At 29.7% G+C, this 16,551-nt stretch overlaps 6 protein-coding genes across 6 annotated transcripts; 3 read left to right on the forward strand and 3 right to left on the reverse strand.

Annotated features, from left to right (window-relative positions):
* Positions 1-239: 239 nt before the first annotated feature.
* On the reverse strand, positions 240-1,961 carry FG379_000091 (uncharacterized protein; the record flags this gene model as incomplete). The annotated part of the gene is made up of 1 exon (XM_067326636.1): positions 240-1,961. One exon carries the CDS (start codon positions 1,959-1,961, stop codon positions 240-242), a length of 1,722 nt encoding a protein of 573 aa, XP_067183045.1.
* A 1,052-nt stretch (positions 1,962-3,013) lies between these two features.
* FG379_000092 (uncharacterized protein) lies at positions 3,014-6,379 on the reverse strand (the record flags this gene model as incomplete). The annotated part of the gene is made up of 1 exon (XM_067326637.1): positions 3,014-6,379. One exon carries the CDS (start codon positions 6,377-6,379, stop codon positions 3,014-3,016), a length of 3,366 nt encoding a protein of 1,121 aa, XP_067183046.1.
* A 447-nt stretch (positions 6,380-6,826) lies between these two features.
* Positions 6,827-7,489, forward strand: FG379_000093 (type 2 adenylate kinase; the record flags this gene model as incomplete). Its single annotated transcript, XM_067326638.1, has 1 exon — positions 6,827-7,489. One exon carries the CDS (start codon positions 6,827-6,829, stop codon positions 7,487-7,489), a length of 663 nt encoding a protein of 220 aa, XP_067183047.1.
* Positions 7,490-7,994: 505 nt separating this feature from the next.
* Positions 7,995-9,368, forward strand: FG379_000094 (uncharacterized protein; the record flags this gene model as incomplete). Its single annotated transcript, XM_067326639.1, has 1 exon — positions 7,995-9,368. One exon carries the CDS (start codon positions 7,995-7,997, stop codon positions 9,366-9,368), a length of 1,374 nt encoding a protein of 457 aa, XP_067183048.1.
* A 234-nt stretch (positions 9,369-9,602) lies between these two features.
* FG379_000095 (uncharacterized protein) lies at positions 9,603-13,793 on the reverse strand (the record flags this gene model as incomplete). The annotated part of the gene is made up of 1 exon (XM_067326640.1): positions 9,603-13,793. The coding sequence occupies one exon, from the start codon at positions 13,791-13,793 to the stop codon at positions 9,603-9,605; it is 4,191 nt and encodes a 1,396-aa protein (XP_067183049.1).
* A 982-nt stretch (positions 13,794-14,775) lies between these two features.
* FG379_000096 (uncharacterized protein) lies at positions 14,776-16,236 on the forward strand (the record flags this gene model as incomplete). Its single annotated transcript, XM_067326641.1, has 1 exon — positions 14,776-16,236. The coding sequence occupies one exon, from the start codon at positions 14,776-14,778 to the stop codon at positions 16,234-16,236; it is 1,461 nt and encodes a 486-aa protein (XP_067183050.1).
* Positions 16,237-16,551: the final 315 nt, after the last annotated feature.

Raw genomic sequence — 16,551 nt, forward strand, 5'->3', positions numbered from 1 at the left:
TGAAACAGTCATTCACATTTAAAGATTCCATGTTGCAACAGTCATTTAAATTTAAGCATAGCGAGAAAGCACTGATAACTTATTTGCGTCTATCTAAACATTTGAAATGAAACAAGAAATTTTAAAGAAATAAACTATAAAATGGAAGAATAAAGTAATTATTAATTAAGGCTTTCTTTAACGTTTTTTTTTTTTTTTTATAATTCATATTACAAAAAAAAATTTAATTACAGTACTAGTTATGACATGATTACAATAGGAGGGCACTCACCAAAACTGATAAATATCAGAGACTTGTCATTGCACTGAGCATTTCTGAATTCACAGATACTTTTATATGTGATGCCATTACTTGCGCAATACAAGCCGGTAGTTGTATCAGTGCAATTAACAATACAGTTTTGACCTCTAACTCTGTCAAAAGCACCTGGATAATCCCATGTAGTTTCATTAATTGCCAAATTGGTTACGTTATAATCATTCTCATTTGCAATTCGAAGTGTTGTTTTATTTGAATAATTATCATCAAAAACATTTAAATTAAGGTTATAATCCTCTTTATCCTTTTTTAAACCTTCAAAATTAAAGAAAACATATAGTTCACCTATTTCAACGTTAATTTCACTCTTATTTTTATTTTCATTGTAATTAAGTACAACTTCTTTATAATCATCCAAGTTTGGAATATTGCCATCACTAACGTTTCTTTCATTATCTTCACTTTTTTCAGAAAGTCCTCTGAAATAATTTCCAAAGTCGAATATTCCATTGGTGAAAAAGTCTTCTTTCTCTCCTGATAGGCCAAAATTGTTTTCAAGATTGTTTTCTAGTATAAAATTGGTAATATCAATTATTGATCTTGTTTGTTCTGTGATATTAAGGTTATTTTCAAAATTGCAGTAAAAACCTAATTCAACATTTTCAGGTCTATTCGGGAGATTGCTGGTACACCCATTAGTAATTAGATCCTCTGATTCTATTTTAGGTTCGTTATTTAATTCAACTAACGACCTTTGGTATATCTTTTCTTGAGTTTGATTTGAATGAGTGATACTTGAACCGTTAAACTTATCATTCGCTTCAACTGATAAATTATTTGACTGATTATAGATCTCTGGGCCTTTTTCCGTATAATTTCCAGTAAACATCAATGTAACATTAATATTAGTACTATAGACTTTAGTTAATATTTCACCATCATTATTAGTTTCATTTACTGTTATTTTTGAGTCACTGTCAACACTATTGTTACTGTGTAATTTTTTATTGTTAATATCAGTATCTTTACCCATTTTAGATCTATGATTCTTTATTATTTTAAGAATAAGTTCTAATATTGCTCTAGATATTGTTTTAATGTTATATTTTCCATTACCAACAACAAAATTTGAAATGTCAAAATTTTCGACAACTATTTTAAGTATTTTGGAATTTGTTTTTTCAATTTCTTTAAAAACTACATTATCTTCAACCTCTTCATAGTTTAAATAAGTAACGGAATTACTCGAATCTTTTACAGTACCAGATTCAATGCCTAATTCGCTAACATTATAGTGGTTTGTAGAAGTGCCGTTGTAAGAGTCAGAGTTATTGATAATAGATAATCCACTTCCTCTAAGTGATCTACTATCATTTAAATTAGATGATCCAGAGGTTGAATTATTAGTGATATTATCTAAAGCATAATCACTCGCTGTCAACGCGTCTTCCTGTGTTCTGGAATAGTTCGAGTTAGTCACATTATTATTAACATTTGCTGAAAAACAATCTTCCATATCCAATATTGTTAAGTCGGAATTTAAATCCTTTGCCCTTATAAAATCACATTCTGATACATAAAGCTTAAAGTCTGAGCCACAAATGTTTCCGGGAGAATCGCTGCATCTTTGAGTGATTTCTGAATAAACTTCGTATATTAACAAAAATTTAAAAACTGTTGCTAACAAAACCGAATTCAACATTTTTAAGTAAATATTTTACGTTTAATGCTTAATAAAACCAAACAAGATTAATTTGTCAATCAAAATAATTATGATTTTTCAAGACAAGGCCTGACTATTGTTATTGTTATTACTATTACTGTTGTATTCAAATTTAACTTGTCAACTAAAGAGAAAAATGTACCTGCTCAATTTAAAATAATATTTGTTTAATTTAAGATACTTAACAAGCTTTATCCAAATTAAAAGTGAAAAAATTGGGGAAATAACCTTGCTTAGTCTATACCTTATTTTAATTTGATACTGCGATAGAAACAAAATCTGTTTTTTTAGTTATATTTCTTATCCCTTATTTGCTATCACTCCAATCTAAACGTTATTTATATTCAATAATAACCTTAACAATATGTATTTCCTTTTAAAACTATTTATTCAATACATATGACTAAAAAAATACATACAATCTTAAACTACTTGTGTATTGATACCTTTCCAGTTATTTGTGATTAAATCGCTTAATATTAAACAACCTTTCTAAATTACTAGTAAAGGAAAAAAAAGAGAAAACTAACTAAAAACAAACACCAATATGCAAAAAAGGAGGGAAAAAGCATACAAATGGAAAGACCGAAATCCCCACACCTCAATTTGTATTTCTTTTTTCTGTTATTACAAAATACATTATCTGCATACGACAAGACATCTAATAATTTTATAATACATGGTTTTACCGCCATTAGCTTGAATAGCAAAAAAAGCGAATTTAGAGTCGGATATTGTCTATGGTAACCATATTTAGTTTTCAAATAAATTACTAATATTGTATCGATACATCTTGTGGCTTCTAGTGTTTTACCATGCAAAGGCGAAACTTAGTCTATCTTTGTAGCAGAAGATGTAATTAAGTGCCTTGTTATTTGTATAGATAAGTATTCAAGATCTAAATCGTGAAGCGTTCAAACTTTAACATTCATAAGTGCAAAAATGAGAGCTAAGTGAATTAAAATCTAGGTTTAAATATAAGAGCATCTTTTGAGTGAATTCAATAATAAAAGAAAAAAAGTTAACACTTATTACATATCTTCTCTTTGCCCGAAAACTTTGTCTTTAACTGTTTCTTTTAAAAGATTAGATACCTGCCAAATAGACCGAGTGTCGATTTTTCCATTTATATTAATATTCATAATTCCAGAAATACGATCATCACTTAGATTGTTGTGAATACTTCCAGTGCTTTGACCGGTTTTGTGCTCACTAGAAGATTGACTAGCGAACAAATTATTAATATTAGAATCACTTCGAATAAACGAGGTTTCGTTTTCTTTGTATTTGCTTAACAACTCTGAAAAATGGGTCATGATTGGAACATCACTCTGATTTTCTAAAGTGAAGTTAGTACTTGAAACATCTTCATTAAAATTTGAACTAATGCTTCTTATCTCTTTTGAAATAGAGTTGCGATCAATGTCAATTTTGAGATCCTTATCATATGCAGTGGCAATAAAGTTTGATACAGAGCCATATTTTGATGGTCTGGTGTGTGAATTAGTCTGAAATCTCTGAACAAATGTAGCAAACATACTATTAGGTAATGTGTTGTCCTTGTCAATATTTGATTCAAAATTGTGTGTTTTTTGTACATCATTTAAGAGATTAATTGCATCATTCTTAATTGTATCAAGTACCCTTGAAACTTTGAATTTATTGGTATTATTGTCATTAAAATCACAGTTATTCATTGATTTTTCAATAATATCAAGACAAGCGTTGTAGTTGTCAATGTTATTTTTGCATATCACCTCATCAGTTGAAATATCATCGATGTTAAAATTAGAACACCAAGTTAAGTCAGAAAACAAAGAAAATATTATCTTTTTTAAAGTAATAGCAATATCTAGACATTCATGATCCTCACTATAGTTGTTCAAATTAATATCTCCATTATACTCTTTCTCGTAATAATAATGTTGTGACAGCAACTTTGAAAAGAATTGTATATTATCACATAAAAGGGGAATAACGTATGTATCTAGGTAATATTTACAAACAATATTGTAATCACTTCTTTGTATTCTAGACTGTAACTGCATTCCAAATAGAATAATATCAGTAGTAATTTCAATTAGAATAGAGTGTGGAGTTGTGGTAAATATATCATAATTATCTTCTTTTTCATTGAAACCATTGCTTTTGATGTTGCAAGTTCTATATAAGCTGTAATAAGAAATCATTTTTGTTTTTATTTCAGATAAATTTACTGATTTTTCGTAATCATCGTTAACATCAAAATTACTAAGCATAGACTGAAAAACGTGTGTTTTCCCATTTAATTTATCAGAATGCAAAATAACTGAATAAATTATCATCTCGAGCCTTTTTAACTTCTCTAGATGTGTCTTCATTAATTCTTTGTCTATATGCAACTTGAAAAAGGTATTCAATGAGTCAAGTAAAACAAAACTTTCAAGTATCTCATCGTTATAATGTTCAAAGTTAACATAATAATCAATAGATACAAGGATTTCACAGGTGATATCGAGCAATATTTTCCATTTGATATTAAAACTTTCTTCGTATTTAATATTAGAAATAACCGATTGAAACGAGTAATACTGTAATTTATTATCGTCTTCAGAATTATTGTCTAATTGAAACATAACATTCGCCTTAATAGTTTTTAATTTGTCATTTTCTTCCTCATTGTTGCATCCCAGGTAGCTTTGCAATCCCGTTTCAATAATATCCAAACATTTCCCTTGAATAAGAGTATTTGTAAAGTTGTTTAACTCATCCATGAAATTTTTGTCATTGTTACTTTTTACTGATTTTGGTGTTTTTTTAATATTATTTAACCTAAAGAACGACCAAAGCAGGTTTTTACAGAAACAGATATAGTTATTGATGCTGTAAAGGAAACAACTATATGATAAATATGACATAGTATTATTAATTAATTCATTGGAATTCAGTACCTTGTCCAGAAATAATTTTATTTCTACCAACTCATTTGTTACAAATTCAATATCTTTTCTCTTTAAACAAAGCCAGTTGAATGTTTCTGTATTATAATAAGATAAATCTCCTATTTTATTAAAACAGGATGGAAATTCACCTTTTTGATCAATGCACTCACTAATACTGCAACTCTGAGTTTGGTTATAATCATTTTTGCTGTTAATTTTTTGGTTAATATTACCTTGATTTCCATCACTGAAAATTAAAAGTTTTAAAAGTTGATTCTTTTGGTTCTTTTTCATAAACAACTTTAAACAGTAGTCTATATCAGATAATAATATGGGAAATAGGTTATTACTTATAAATTCCATGCTTTTTTTGTTTGAAACAACTCCGTCATAAATATTTGAATATATTTTAATGAGAATTTTGTAAGAAAATTCGTTATTATCACTACTACTGTAGCTTCCAATAGAGGAAAATTTGTCAATTATTGTCCTCTTAAGTTCATTCAAATAAGTGTTCTCATAAAAAATAGCACGATTAACCTTGATAACCTCAAATAATTTAGCCTTAACTTCGCTATTAATCCAATTATTATTTTCAAACTCCTCAATTACGTTGCATAACGAAGCACTAAGTTCATAAAAGCCAATCAAAGTTTGAATTCCAGTAATAAAGTACTCATAATTTTCTTCACATCCTATATTTCCTGTGTCAGTATGAAGCGTTATATTAATAAGATCTTCTTTTGTCTCTTTTGTTCTTAAAGTTATGGAATTTTCAATAACCTCTTTAAACTTATTGCAGATATTGTTATTAATGACTAAATCATTGTTTTCCTCGCTTTCAAAAAGGAATTTAATAATTATAAGTTGAGAAAGTTCTGTTCCATCCAAATCGCAGCAACTTTGAATAAACGAATAACAGTGACTTTCAATACTTTTTCTTATAAAATCTAAATTATATTTAAAACAATCAAGTCCAAATCTAGTCTCTAATTCTGAGGCAATATTCACGGGATCATTTTCCTTGTTGTAAATGTCATTTTCTCTCAATTTCAAATATAATTCATAAGCCAAAACAAACCTTTTCTTTGAAAATTCTTCCAGAATGTTCAAGTACTCTTCCTGCATTAATTCTTGACTCTTATCAAATATTTCATCACATATAATCTCGTTTGGAAGTTCTACCTTCGATATTTCCGATAGCTCCTCTTCAAGAGAACCTGAAAACATTTCTATATCGTTCATTACGATATTTACACTGCTGCTAAGTGCTTTACTTGAATTATATATGTTCAATACATTCTCACCAAATTCTATCATTAATTCTGGATTTGAACCTATTACCTTCTTAATGTCATTTGTTCTTGTAAAAACTTCTTTCTTTAAGTTTACCAATAACTCGCTTATCTCATCTAAGTCATACTTTTTGAACAATTCAGACACGGGAAGTGTCCGATCCTCCACTTTTATTGCCATATTTTTCTACTTTAATGCTGAATTTTAGTTATTTATTGTCTCTCCTTTATACCCATGTCAAAATATCATTAATGTCATCCCTCTTAAATATAATTTTACTTAATGTTGCTTATTCCGGTACTTTTTCCCACCTCTATTTTCTCTCTTAAAATTTTATCTGCCCCACATTTCTCCCTCTTGTTTTAATTGTGACATTGAATTAAGGCGGGAAAATTGCTGTAACAAAAATGCAAAAATAAATGAGGAACAGTGACGTGAATTGTTTATGGTGCAAGACGGTATAACTAAGAGAAAGAATTATTTGTTTGCACTTACTTTTACTTAATTTGTTGTTAATTTCTCAACAAAATTTGCAAGATACTTCATTTTATACTTTAGAATCTACAGACTTTTTTTAGGCCTATATTTTCAAATTAATAATATAGTTTGCAAGTATTCATATTGAATATGTCTTCTCAAAAAAAACATAATTTAATTATAATAGGAGCACCTGGAAGCGGAAAAGGAACGCAATGTGAGTTCATTAAAAAAGAATATAACTTGGCACATTTGTCCACAGGTGATATGTTGCGAGAAGCAATTAAAATGGAAACGAAAATAGGGCTTGAAGCCAAAAGTATAATTAGTTCTGGAAATATAGTTGGTGATGACATAGTATTAGGTTTAGTTAAAGATAAGTTTGACTCTGGAATATGTTTAAACGGATTTATTTTAGACGGATTCCCTAGAACTATTCCCCAGGCAGATGGTCTTTTGGATATACTCAAGGAAAGACAAGATAATTTGACATGTGTAATATACTTAGTTATTGACGACAGCGAGATAATAGAAAGAATAACGGGTAGAAGAATTCATCCTTCTTCCGGTAGGACGTATCATATTAAGTTTAACCCCCCAAAGAAAGATGGCTTTGATGATGTTACTGGAGAACCACTTATTCAGAGAGAGGATGACAATCCTGAGTCAGTTAAGGTTAGACTAGATATATTCCACAAACAAACAAGTCCATTGGTTGAATATTATGAGAAGATGGGGATACTGAAAAGAGTAGATGCTAATTTGTCTCCTAAAGAGGTTACTGAGGAAATAAAAAGAATACTAGACAATTAAGAAAAGATCGGATAAATTTCTTTCTGTTATCTTACCACTCTATAATGCAATCTTTGTAATGTGCGTAATCGTAGCTATACATTATTTCTTTACCTTACTTTGATATTGAACACTGAAACAAAGAGATAAAGTGTATGAGTTTAGGTGTGAAGAGTGTATTCAGACACAGACAATGATGCCCACTGAGAGTCCTTCCTCCTAAAAATTCCCATTTCATAAAATTTATTCTCAAATACATTGCGTTCATTTTTCCTAAATAAAAGATTAAAAATGATAATTAGGTTACCTGGTCCTTTGCCGCCAAGACTAGTTTCGCGTCTATATAATAAATATAGTTGAAGTATTCAAAAGAATAATAAACCAAAATAATCGTTAATAAATAAATAAAAAATTAGAATAAGAATAAATAATTTTATTTATTTTTTGTTTTACTATTAATCTTGATTTAATTTTAAGGCATACGGCTTATTGCATATTTAGTTAGAATATTATTTAAGCGTTTATAATGTCAGAAAGTAATAGTAACGTTTGTAATGCAGCAAAAATAGCGGATTTTTTTGTCACAGAGTATTATAGTCGTTTAAAGAAGGATCCATCTACATTATATGAGCTATATCATGATTCAGGATGTTTAACATGGGTGGGAAATCGTGGAGATTTACTAATGGACAGTTTGTCTGTGCCACAGTCTGTGTTAAGAGCTGAAACAAAAGAAAGGATTCGCTCAGCAATAGATTTACTTGAGTTAAAGAACTGCACTACATATGTTGAAGTGCTTGAGTGTTCAAAGTCTATAAATAATTCACTTTGTATCATGGCAAAGGGAAGAATGTATGTGAACGATGGTGGTGAGAACATAGGTAGAGGTTTTGTGCAAAGTTTTTTACTTACTGAAATAAGACCAAGATGGTATTTTATTAGAAATGACTGTCTGATATTTTTAGATTCTAAACTTCCATTGTTGGAAAACTCTCAATACTCTAAAAAATTGAATGATGTTGAACATTCAAGTATTGGAGGCGCTGTGTCAGGAATGGTAGCGTTTAAGAAGTCTAATATTAACGGGGGTGAATTGAGTTCTTCGCAAGTTAGTAATTCTATTAAAGAGTTGCAGCAGTCGAATATAATCACGACAAACATAAACAGAAATGGTGGATTATCCAACAAAGACGGCAATAATTTAATTGAAACCAACAGCCCAGAACTCAAGGGTGAGAAAGAGTCGCCGTCAGAAGCAATATTAAAGAGTTTAAACAAAAACAACGTTGTTGACAATAAGCCTTCTGTTGAAGGTAAAAACAATAGTGATAATAATGCTTTTAATAGTTCAGAAACGAAATTAAAATACGAGGTTACAAGTTATGCTGGAAAATTAATGGGAAACGGCGTTAGAGTGGCCAATTCAAAAGTAAAAGGATATGCAATACCAGCATCCAGTGATAATGGCAAAAACAGGACCTCGATTGCCACACAACAAAGTAATCAATCTAAGAAAAATACAAGTTATCAAAAGGAGGTTAAAAATAAGCGCAAAATATTCGTTCACTCAATTCCTAACAACATATCCGACGAACAAATTAGGGATGCTGTACAAATACAGCTTAAGATGCATGGAGGTGGTTACATAATTGATATTGAAAGAGCAAAGGTATCGGGAAAGCAATGGGGAATACTTGAACTTGATTCTGAAGTATCTTGCAGAACTCTTTTGGCAAACGGTTTGTATTTAGGTGGAATCGAAGTTCCAATTGAGAAATGGAAACAATTACAACATAACTCTTCAACCCACAACACAAGTAGATACAATGGGAAAACTACTACTTCCAATAATAAACTTACTAGTAGTAATTACCAATCTAATTCTAATTCGAGACATTAATTTATTAATGCTCAATTCAATTAATATCTTTGCAATCTAGTGTAAATTGATATTACTAATAATAATTATTGATGTTATTGTTAGCTTTTACTTTGTTTATTTTATTACTCCATTCCCCTATTTACCTTGACTTACAGAATTTCAGCTTTGATGTTATTTTATTCATTCTGTTGCACCGAAGTTGTCTTTCCTAGATAAATCTATTAATTTTGTTGATGATATTGAAAAAGTAAACTAAGGAGCGCTTTTCGTATTTAACTTTTCAGTCATTTTCTTTGCGTTTTTAGAGAGATATATGCTATTTAGTGCATAGTTAACCAAATAAGTACCGACCATATCAACAAATACCAAAAGCAATATCGAGAGTTTAAGATAACTGTCTTCATATAATACAAGCGAAAATAAACTGTTTATACTTGGAAACAACCCAAGTATTGTTACGAATAGGAATGCAATAACGATTGTTGAAATATATATTAAATATTTATTATTTAATATATGCGTAGTAAATGGATATCCATTTGCATTTGACAAAAAACAAGACAAATGACAGGCAGTGTATAAATAATACATTGTTGTATTAACTATATTAGGCTCAAAAGGACCGTCTATGTTTTTGGTATCTCCATCATTCGGTATGTAACTCCCAGTTAGTCTCCAACCATAATATATAATAAACAAATGTAGAACTGCTTGAAATATAAACGATAAAAATACAAATGGATTAAATATACTATTTGGTGGTTTATTTATAACCAATTTCTTAAGTGGTTTATTTCGAAGTATCAAGAAGAATAAACCACTCATTATTATTGATTCTACTGTAGTTTGGAAATCGCCAAATTTTACACCATCATAGGCCAATACACTCATTGAAAACGCAGATACAATGCTGTTTAAACCCATTAATTTATACATGAGCAGCAAATTTGTTAAAGTGGATCTTCCATATCTCACTAGTTTAATTATACAGTTGGGAGAGTCACCCTTATATGTAAATGGGGAGGCTATAGATGCATCCCCTAATTTTACCTTTGGAACGTCATCCATATTTTGCAATTCTTTAAGTAATTCTTTTTGAATTTGTAATTTAGAAAATTGTTCACCTTTTCTTATTCTTTCCTCTATCTCCTTTTTTATATCATAAACACTTTTATTTTTTCTAACATTTTTTTCTTTATCGATTTGATTTGGCAATAAAGATATTCCAACATTTGAATGCTTTAGTGCACCAACATCATTTGTACCGTCTCCACACATAAGAGTTGTGTTCCCCATATTATTATAGATGTTAATCAAATTTTGTTTATCTTTTGGAGACATTCTCGCATATATCTTGCAGTACCCAAATATATTGTGGACTATTATTTTATTACTATCAATATTATTGTTTTGAGTAAGATCTTGAAAAACCTTGCCATTCATACCAATACAGTAACTATTATTTATTTTTTCAAGCTGAATTTTAAACTCCTCGTCGCACTCGCTCCTCAATTCCGAATATAAATCCCCGTTTGAGTACTTCCAAACATAGTTGTTCTTGCAGTCTTGGCTTAAACTTTCAACGTTTATGTTATCACATTTGGATAAAATAACCATATCACTTTTGTCTGTTATAGATACCTTTTTCGCAACATGAAATGCAGTCAAGATATTGTCACCCGTAATCATTATGGAACGGTGTCCACTATTGTTTAGTTCTTCTATCACATCTTTAGAGTGCTTCTTAATGGGACAGTACAATGCCAAAAAACCACAAAAAACCAAATTGCTCTCGTAGTAATCTCTATTCTTGTTCATTTTGTCTATATCTATATATTTTGCACCCAACGCAAGTATTCTATATCCATCTTTAGTACATTCATGTACTGTTTTCTTATATTTGTCAATATCGAGATTTTGCTTATCAAAGTAATTCACCATTACCTCCGGACTGCCTTTTGACAAGACCAAACCGCATTTATTTGAATTAGGTACTGTTAATTCGTTAGAATACTTTCTTGTATTGTTATTTACATTATTAATATTATTGACAGATATATTAGCTTCGCCTATCACCGACATTCTTTGGTTTTCTGGGGAAAATGGAAATCTTTTCAATATATTGAAGTGAGAATTGTATAGTTTTGAGTAGTAAACATTCTCATTCCTGTTTACTCTCCAAGAAGAAGTTTTGTTTATTAACTTTTCCATTGGATCTCCCATGATACTAGTACCATTTAAAGATAAACCATTGCAACAACCCATGACTATATCTGACAAAAAAGGTATACTTTCTACGTTATTTTCATCGAATATTATTGATGAATAAGTACTTAAACTATTTCCCCCCTTATCATCTTTCATTGATAGACCAAAAAGTCCATGTAAATTCATTTTATCGCTTGTTAAGGTTCCAGTTTTATCAAAAGCACAGATGTTTAGCTTTCCAGAATACGGAATTCTAAATGGCTCTGTACAATATATCCTTTTTTTAGTTAATTGAACTACTGTCATTGTAACTGCTATTGAGAGGGTAATTGGAAATTCTGGAGGAATCACTGAAGTTATGATGTGAATGCAAGATATTATTAACTTAAATTTATTTCTGGAGTTGTCATATAAACCATAATATAATATATATGAGGAAGCAATTAATGAACATATAATCAACAATGTTAAGAACAAAAGCGATTCAATGCTGTTTGAACTTATTTTTTCATTTGAAGAGGATATTGTCCTTATTAATTTTCCTTGATATGTATTAAATCCTGTTTTTAATACATATCCTATGCATATCATATCACTTTTGTCGTATTTCATATATGAAAAACGCTCTTTATCTGTAATGCAGTTTAATCTTGTATTCAAATTCTTAGTATATTCATTTGATATTTTTTTCGTTTGGAGATACAGTGCATCTTTTTCATTCGCTGTTGATCTAGATAATATTATATTCGTGCCTGCAAATATTACATGATTTTTATATTTATCAATGCTAAAGTTTTCATATTCATTATCATCCTTATTTATATTCACAGACACCTTCATTTTCGGAGTACACTCTCCTGTTAGCATTGCTTCATTTACAGTTATGTTTCCAGATAACAACAAAAAATCGCAAGGAGATATGCATGTTACGTCATTTTCTAAGTTGTCGCTATTTTTGTTATCATCATGAAGACAATTTGGTGATATTGCAAATATGTCTCCTGGAAGCAAACTATCTGTCGTGACATATTTCCATTCCTTGTCTCTGCAAACTAATATACTGCACTGAGGCCTCCTCATTTTTTTAAGTTCTTCGGATTCTTTTATTCTCCTTAAGACCATTTGAGCCTCCAATGTACATAACATAAATAGCGTAAACAAACTCATTTGCCAATATTCGTCGAGTATCCATAATAGTACACAGAATATTTGAAATAAAAAAAAAGGTGACACTATTTGTTCAAAGAACAAATCAAAAAACTTTTCAGTGGGTATCTCATAATTATTTATTCCGTATATATTGTTTGTTTTAATGTCCTTATTGCATAGACCACCTTTAACAAGTATTTGATCAACATATTCCTTTAACTTCAAATCAATCGGATATTTTAATTTACAAAATCCAATATTTCCATGACTCTTTATTAACCTAACACTTTCACTGTCTTCATCATTGATATCATTGTATATAAATGTCTTCTTCTCGTAGGATATCTGCTTGAACCAAATTATTTTCTCGTTTTTATTTACACTTTTAATGATACTCTCAATCTCGTTCTTTCTTTTTTCGTACTCCATAGAATTTATTTGAACTACAAAAAAATTGTTCAATTTTGATATATTTAATGATTTAAAACATAATTTCTTTAATTTTTTCTCTACATTATCAGAAATCTCTACACAAGTAATGTAAATTAAGGGACAAAGCCTTGTTGCATATTTTTTACTCTTTACTAATATATGGCTTACTCCTTCTAGACCTAGCTTGTCTTTTTTAATTACTCTTTTGTAACAGAAACTACATTTAAAATTTAAATTCCAAATTGTCATCAAAAATATAAATATGTTCAATAAAAAAGTTATTAATATTCCTATTACGTATTTTAAAGGGATGTTTTCCATTATTAGTTTTAATTCATCGCTCATTATATGGCTGTCCGTGCCTACATCAAATGCAAAAGTATTATTCACTGTAGTACTTGTATCATGTAGTGTACCATTTATAATGTTGTTTGCATCCTCATAGTTATTGCTAACATTCAATGTTAACACATATTTTATCACATAGACGACAAAGTTTAGAATGTCAGTTAGTGATATTGTTTCGCTTATACTCAATATTTTAGACACTAATACTGAAATCTGTGCCAAATAAATTACCAAGAATGGATAAACATATAATCTGTAAAGCACATTTTCCACTTTTTTATATGGAATGAATTTGTACTTGTCCATTATCTACTCAATATTAATGCTCTTAATGTTATATCAATCAATTCCCTTACACAAATACTGCGTCTCTCAATGAGTGAGCTGTTTCCGACTCCTTAGCATCAAAAAAAACTATTTATTGAATTGCAGACCAAAATAACTTGGTCTTTGTTTTATTATTTTACTTTTTCTCGTTATTCATTCCAAAAGTTGTTTTTTCTTTCTCCCTGTTACTTTAGCCAGTTTTGAATTACCTATTTTCCCGCTATACTATCTTGACTTTATTCTTTCACCAAAGCCACTAAGGAAAAGCTTTCTGCTGTTCAATGAAAATAAACTAATTCAGACGTACTATCTTAAAATTGTCTGAGTTTAACACTTTCACACTCATTTTATCTAGAATGTACAGAAAATTATACCATGTATTCTTTCAAATACAAAATAATTCCCACATAAATATATACATGCATGCACTATTTGTAAGTAATTAGTATAATAAGAGCTTACAGTATCACTTTTCCGGAGTGAAACTCGGCTAAAGTGGAAATAAAAGCACATAAATATAAAGGGAATAAAGTTTGATATTATTATATTTATATATTAAATGCCTATATTAATAAGATTATGCATAGCTTAAATATGAAATGGAAATATATTTTTATATTAGATATGGGGTACCGAGAATATAAAACATGATCTAATTTGAAAAATTTATATATTAGTTATTGTTTTAATTGTCAGAATTGACATTCAGTTTTTTAATACATTATATTTTATTCGTATTATTTAATATTTTTTATACATTTTCCTTGATCATTTTTTTAGTTTTTTTAATTTATTAATTTAATACAGAAACATTCTAGTTGCTTTACAAGAAGCTATATTTCATTGAATAAATATTAACGGAAAAGACATATATTTAATTTACTTTAGATTTTTGAAATACTAAATAAGCATACAAAAGATGAGGAGCATTTATTGGATGAGATTAATAACGCAAGTAATAATGGCAAATTTAATTGCAATAAGTAGCATAGTAAATGTATTTGCTATACCACCAGTATCGATACCACAACAAAATAGTGTTGCAGGTGTTGATAACATTAGAAATAGGGCACAAATGATACAAAAAAGAGTTGTAGATCCCGTACTTGGTAGCAGAAGAGCGTTAGGTGATAGAAATATAAATTTAGGTGCGAGTAATTCAAATTCTGTTGGAGCGTTTTCAACAAGTACAGATGACACTAAATTAGAAACAAAATCATTCATACTTCCGGGACTACAGCCAATATTTGGTGGCAATGGTTTGATAAGCGATTCCAATAATAACAATAACAATATTAGTGGAAGGGGTAACTATATAAATTTACCATTTTCAAGAGACGGACATTGTGAGGAGGGAACAATATACAATATTACAAGTACAGATGATTTAATACAAAATCATCGTGATTTAATGTGCATATTAGAATCAGGTGTTAAACCAGAAAGAATACCTACAGGAATGATGTATGGGACTATGTTGGAATTACTAATGGATGGCAGAGAAAACAATATGAGAAAGGTAGACCAATTGTGGGGTGGAAAATTTGCAGCTAAGGGATTATGCAATAGAGGACAAGATGAAGTGACTATAGGTTACAATATAGTTAAAGGCCGTTTTACAATACCCTCAGTTATGTCTTTGGGAACACTACCTTCATACTGTGCCATGTCTTCCACTGAACATCAAGATAATTCAGAGTCATTGATATTGGATTATATGGTTGATAAAAATGAGGTGTGTCGTCCAGAAATGTACACTGAACGTCCTTTCTTTTCTAAGACTGAGAATTCTAATGTTTGTGCAATAGTTAAGGTTGTTGGAAGACAAGAAGACGGCGGATTGATACTTTTAGGAAGAGGTCTAAGCTATCCATCCTTCAAACTAAATATGAATCCTGTTGGTTTATTAACGGTTTTATTCTTTTCTGTTGTTACTTATGACGATGTATTGCCAGAATTTGCCTTTGGAACACCATTAGAACCTTTGCCTTATTCTTTCGACTACAGATTGGTAGGTGTTGACAAAGATGACAATCCATTTTTCTCAGCATTTGGAATACTTAAAGGGAATGATGATTTTGGCTTACCACAAAACCAAAACTCTCCTAACAATGGTTTTATGTTTGATAAGTTCACCGGAAAATTTTTGACTAGCACAACTACCACCAGTACTACTACAACTACCACAACTACTACAACTACCACAACTACTACAACTACTACCACCACTACTACTACTACTACCACCACCACCACTACCACAACTACTACAACTACTACCACCACAACTACAACGGAGTCTCAAGGATTCAGATTTCTAGAAGAATCAAGAAATGAATATAATGATGATAATAATGGCAGTATTGAACAAGGAAAAGGCGATAAACACGATAGTTCCCAGAAACTAAGAGCTGTATTTTAATTCAATTCAATACAAGATCAACGGCGTAAAGTAAGAAAGATATATTAATGTATTATTATTTACACTATTTTTATATGGTTAAATAACTTTAGATAGAATAAGAATAGTCTCAGTATTGTAATTATCATTTAATAATATATTCAAATACACACGGAATTTCCACATTCCCTACATGGCCATTTTTGTTCGCATTACACCAGTTTTATTAGGGACAAATCAATATTCAGGTAAATAGATAAACATATGTATACCTAGATATACATATTTACCAATGAATCCACACATAAATATTAAAATCTATTACATTTAAAACTT

The sequence above is a fragment of the Cryptosporidium bovis genome, assembly GCF_009768925.1.
Source record: "Cryptosporidium bovis isolate 45015 chromosome Unknown contig_1, whole genome shotgun sequence".
Lineage (NCBI taxonomy): Eukaryota > Apicomplexa > Conoidasida > Eucoccidiorida > Cryptosporidiidae > Cryptosporidium > Cryptosporidium bovis.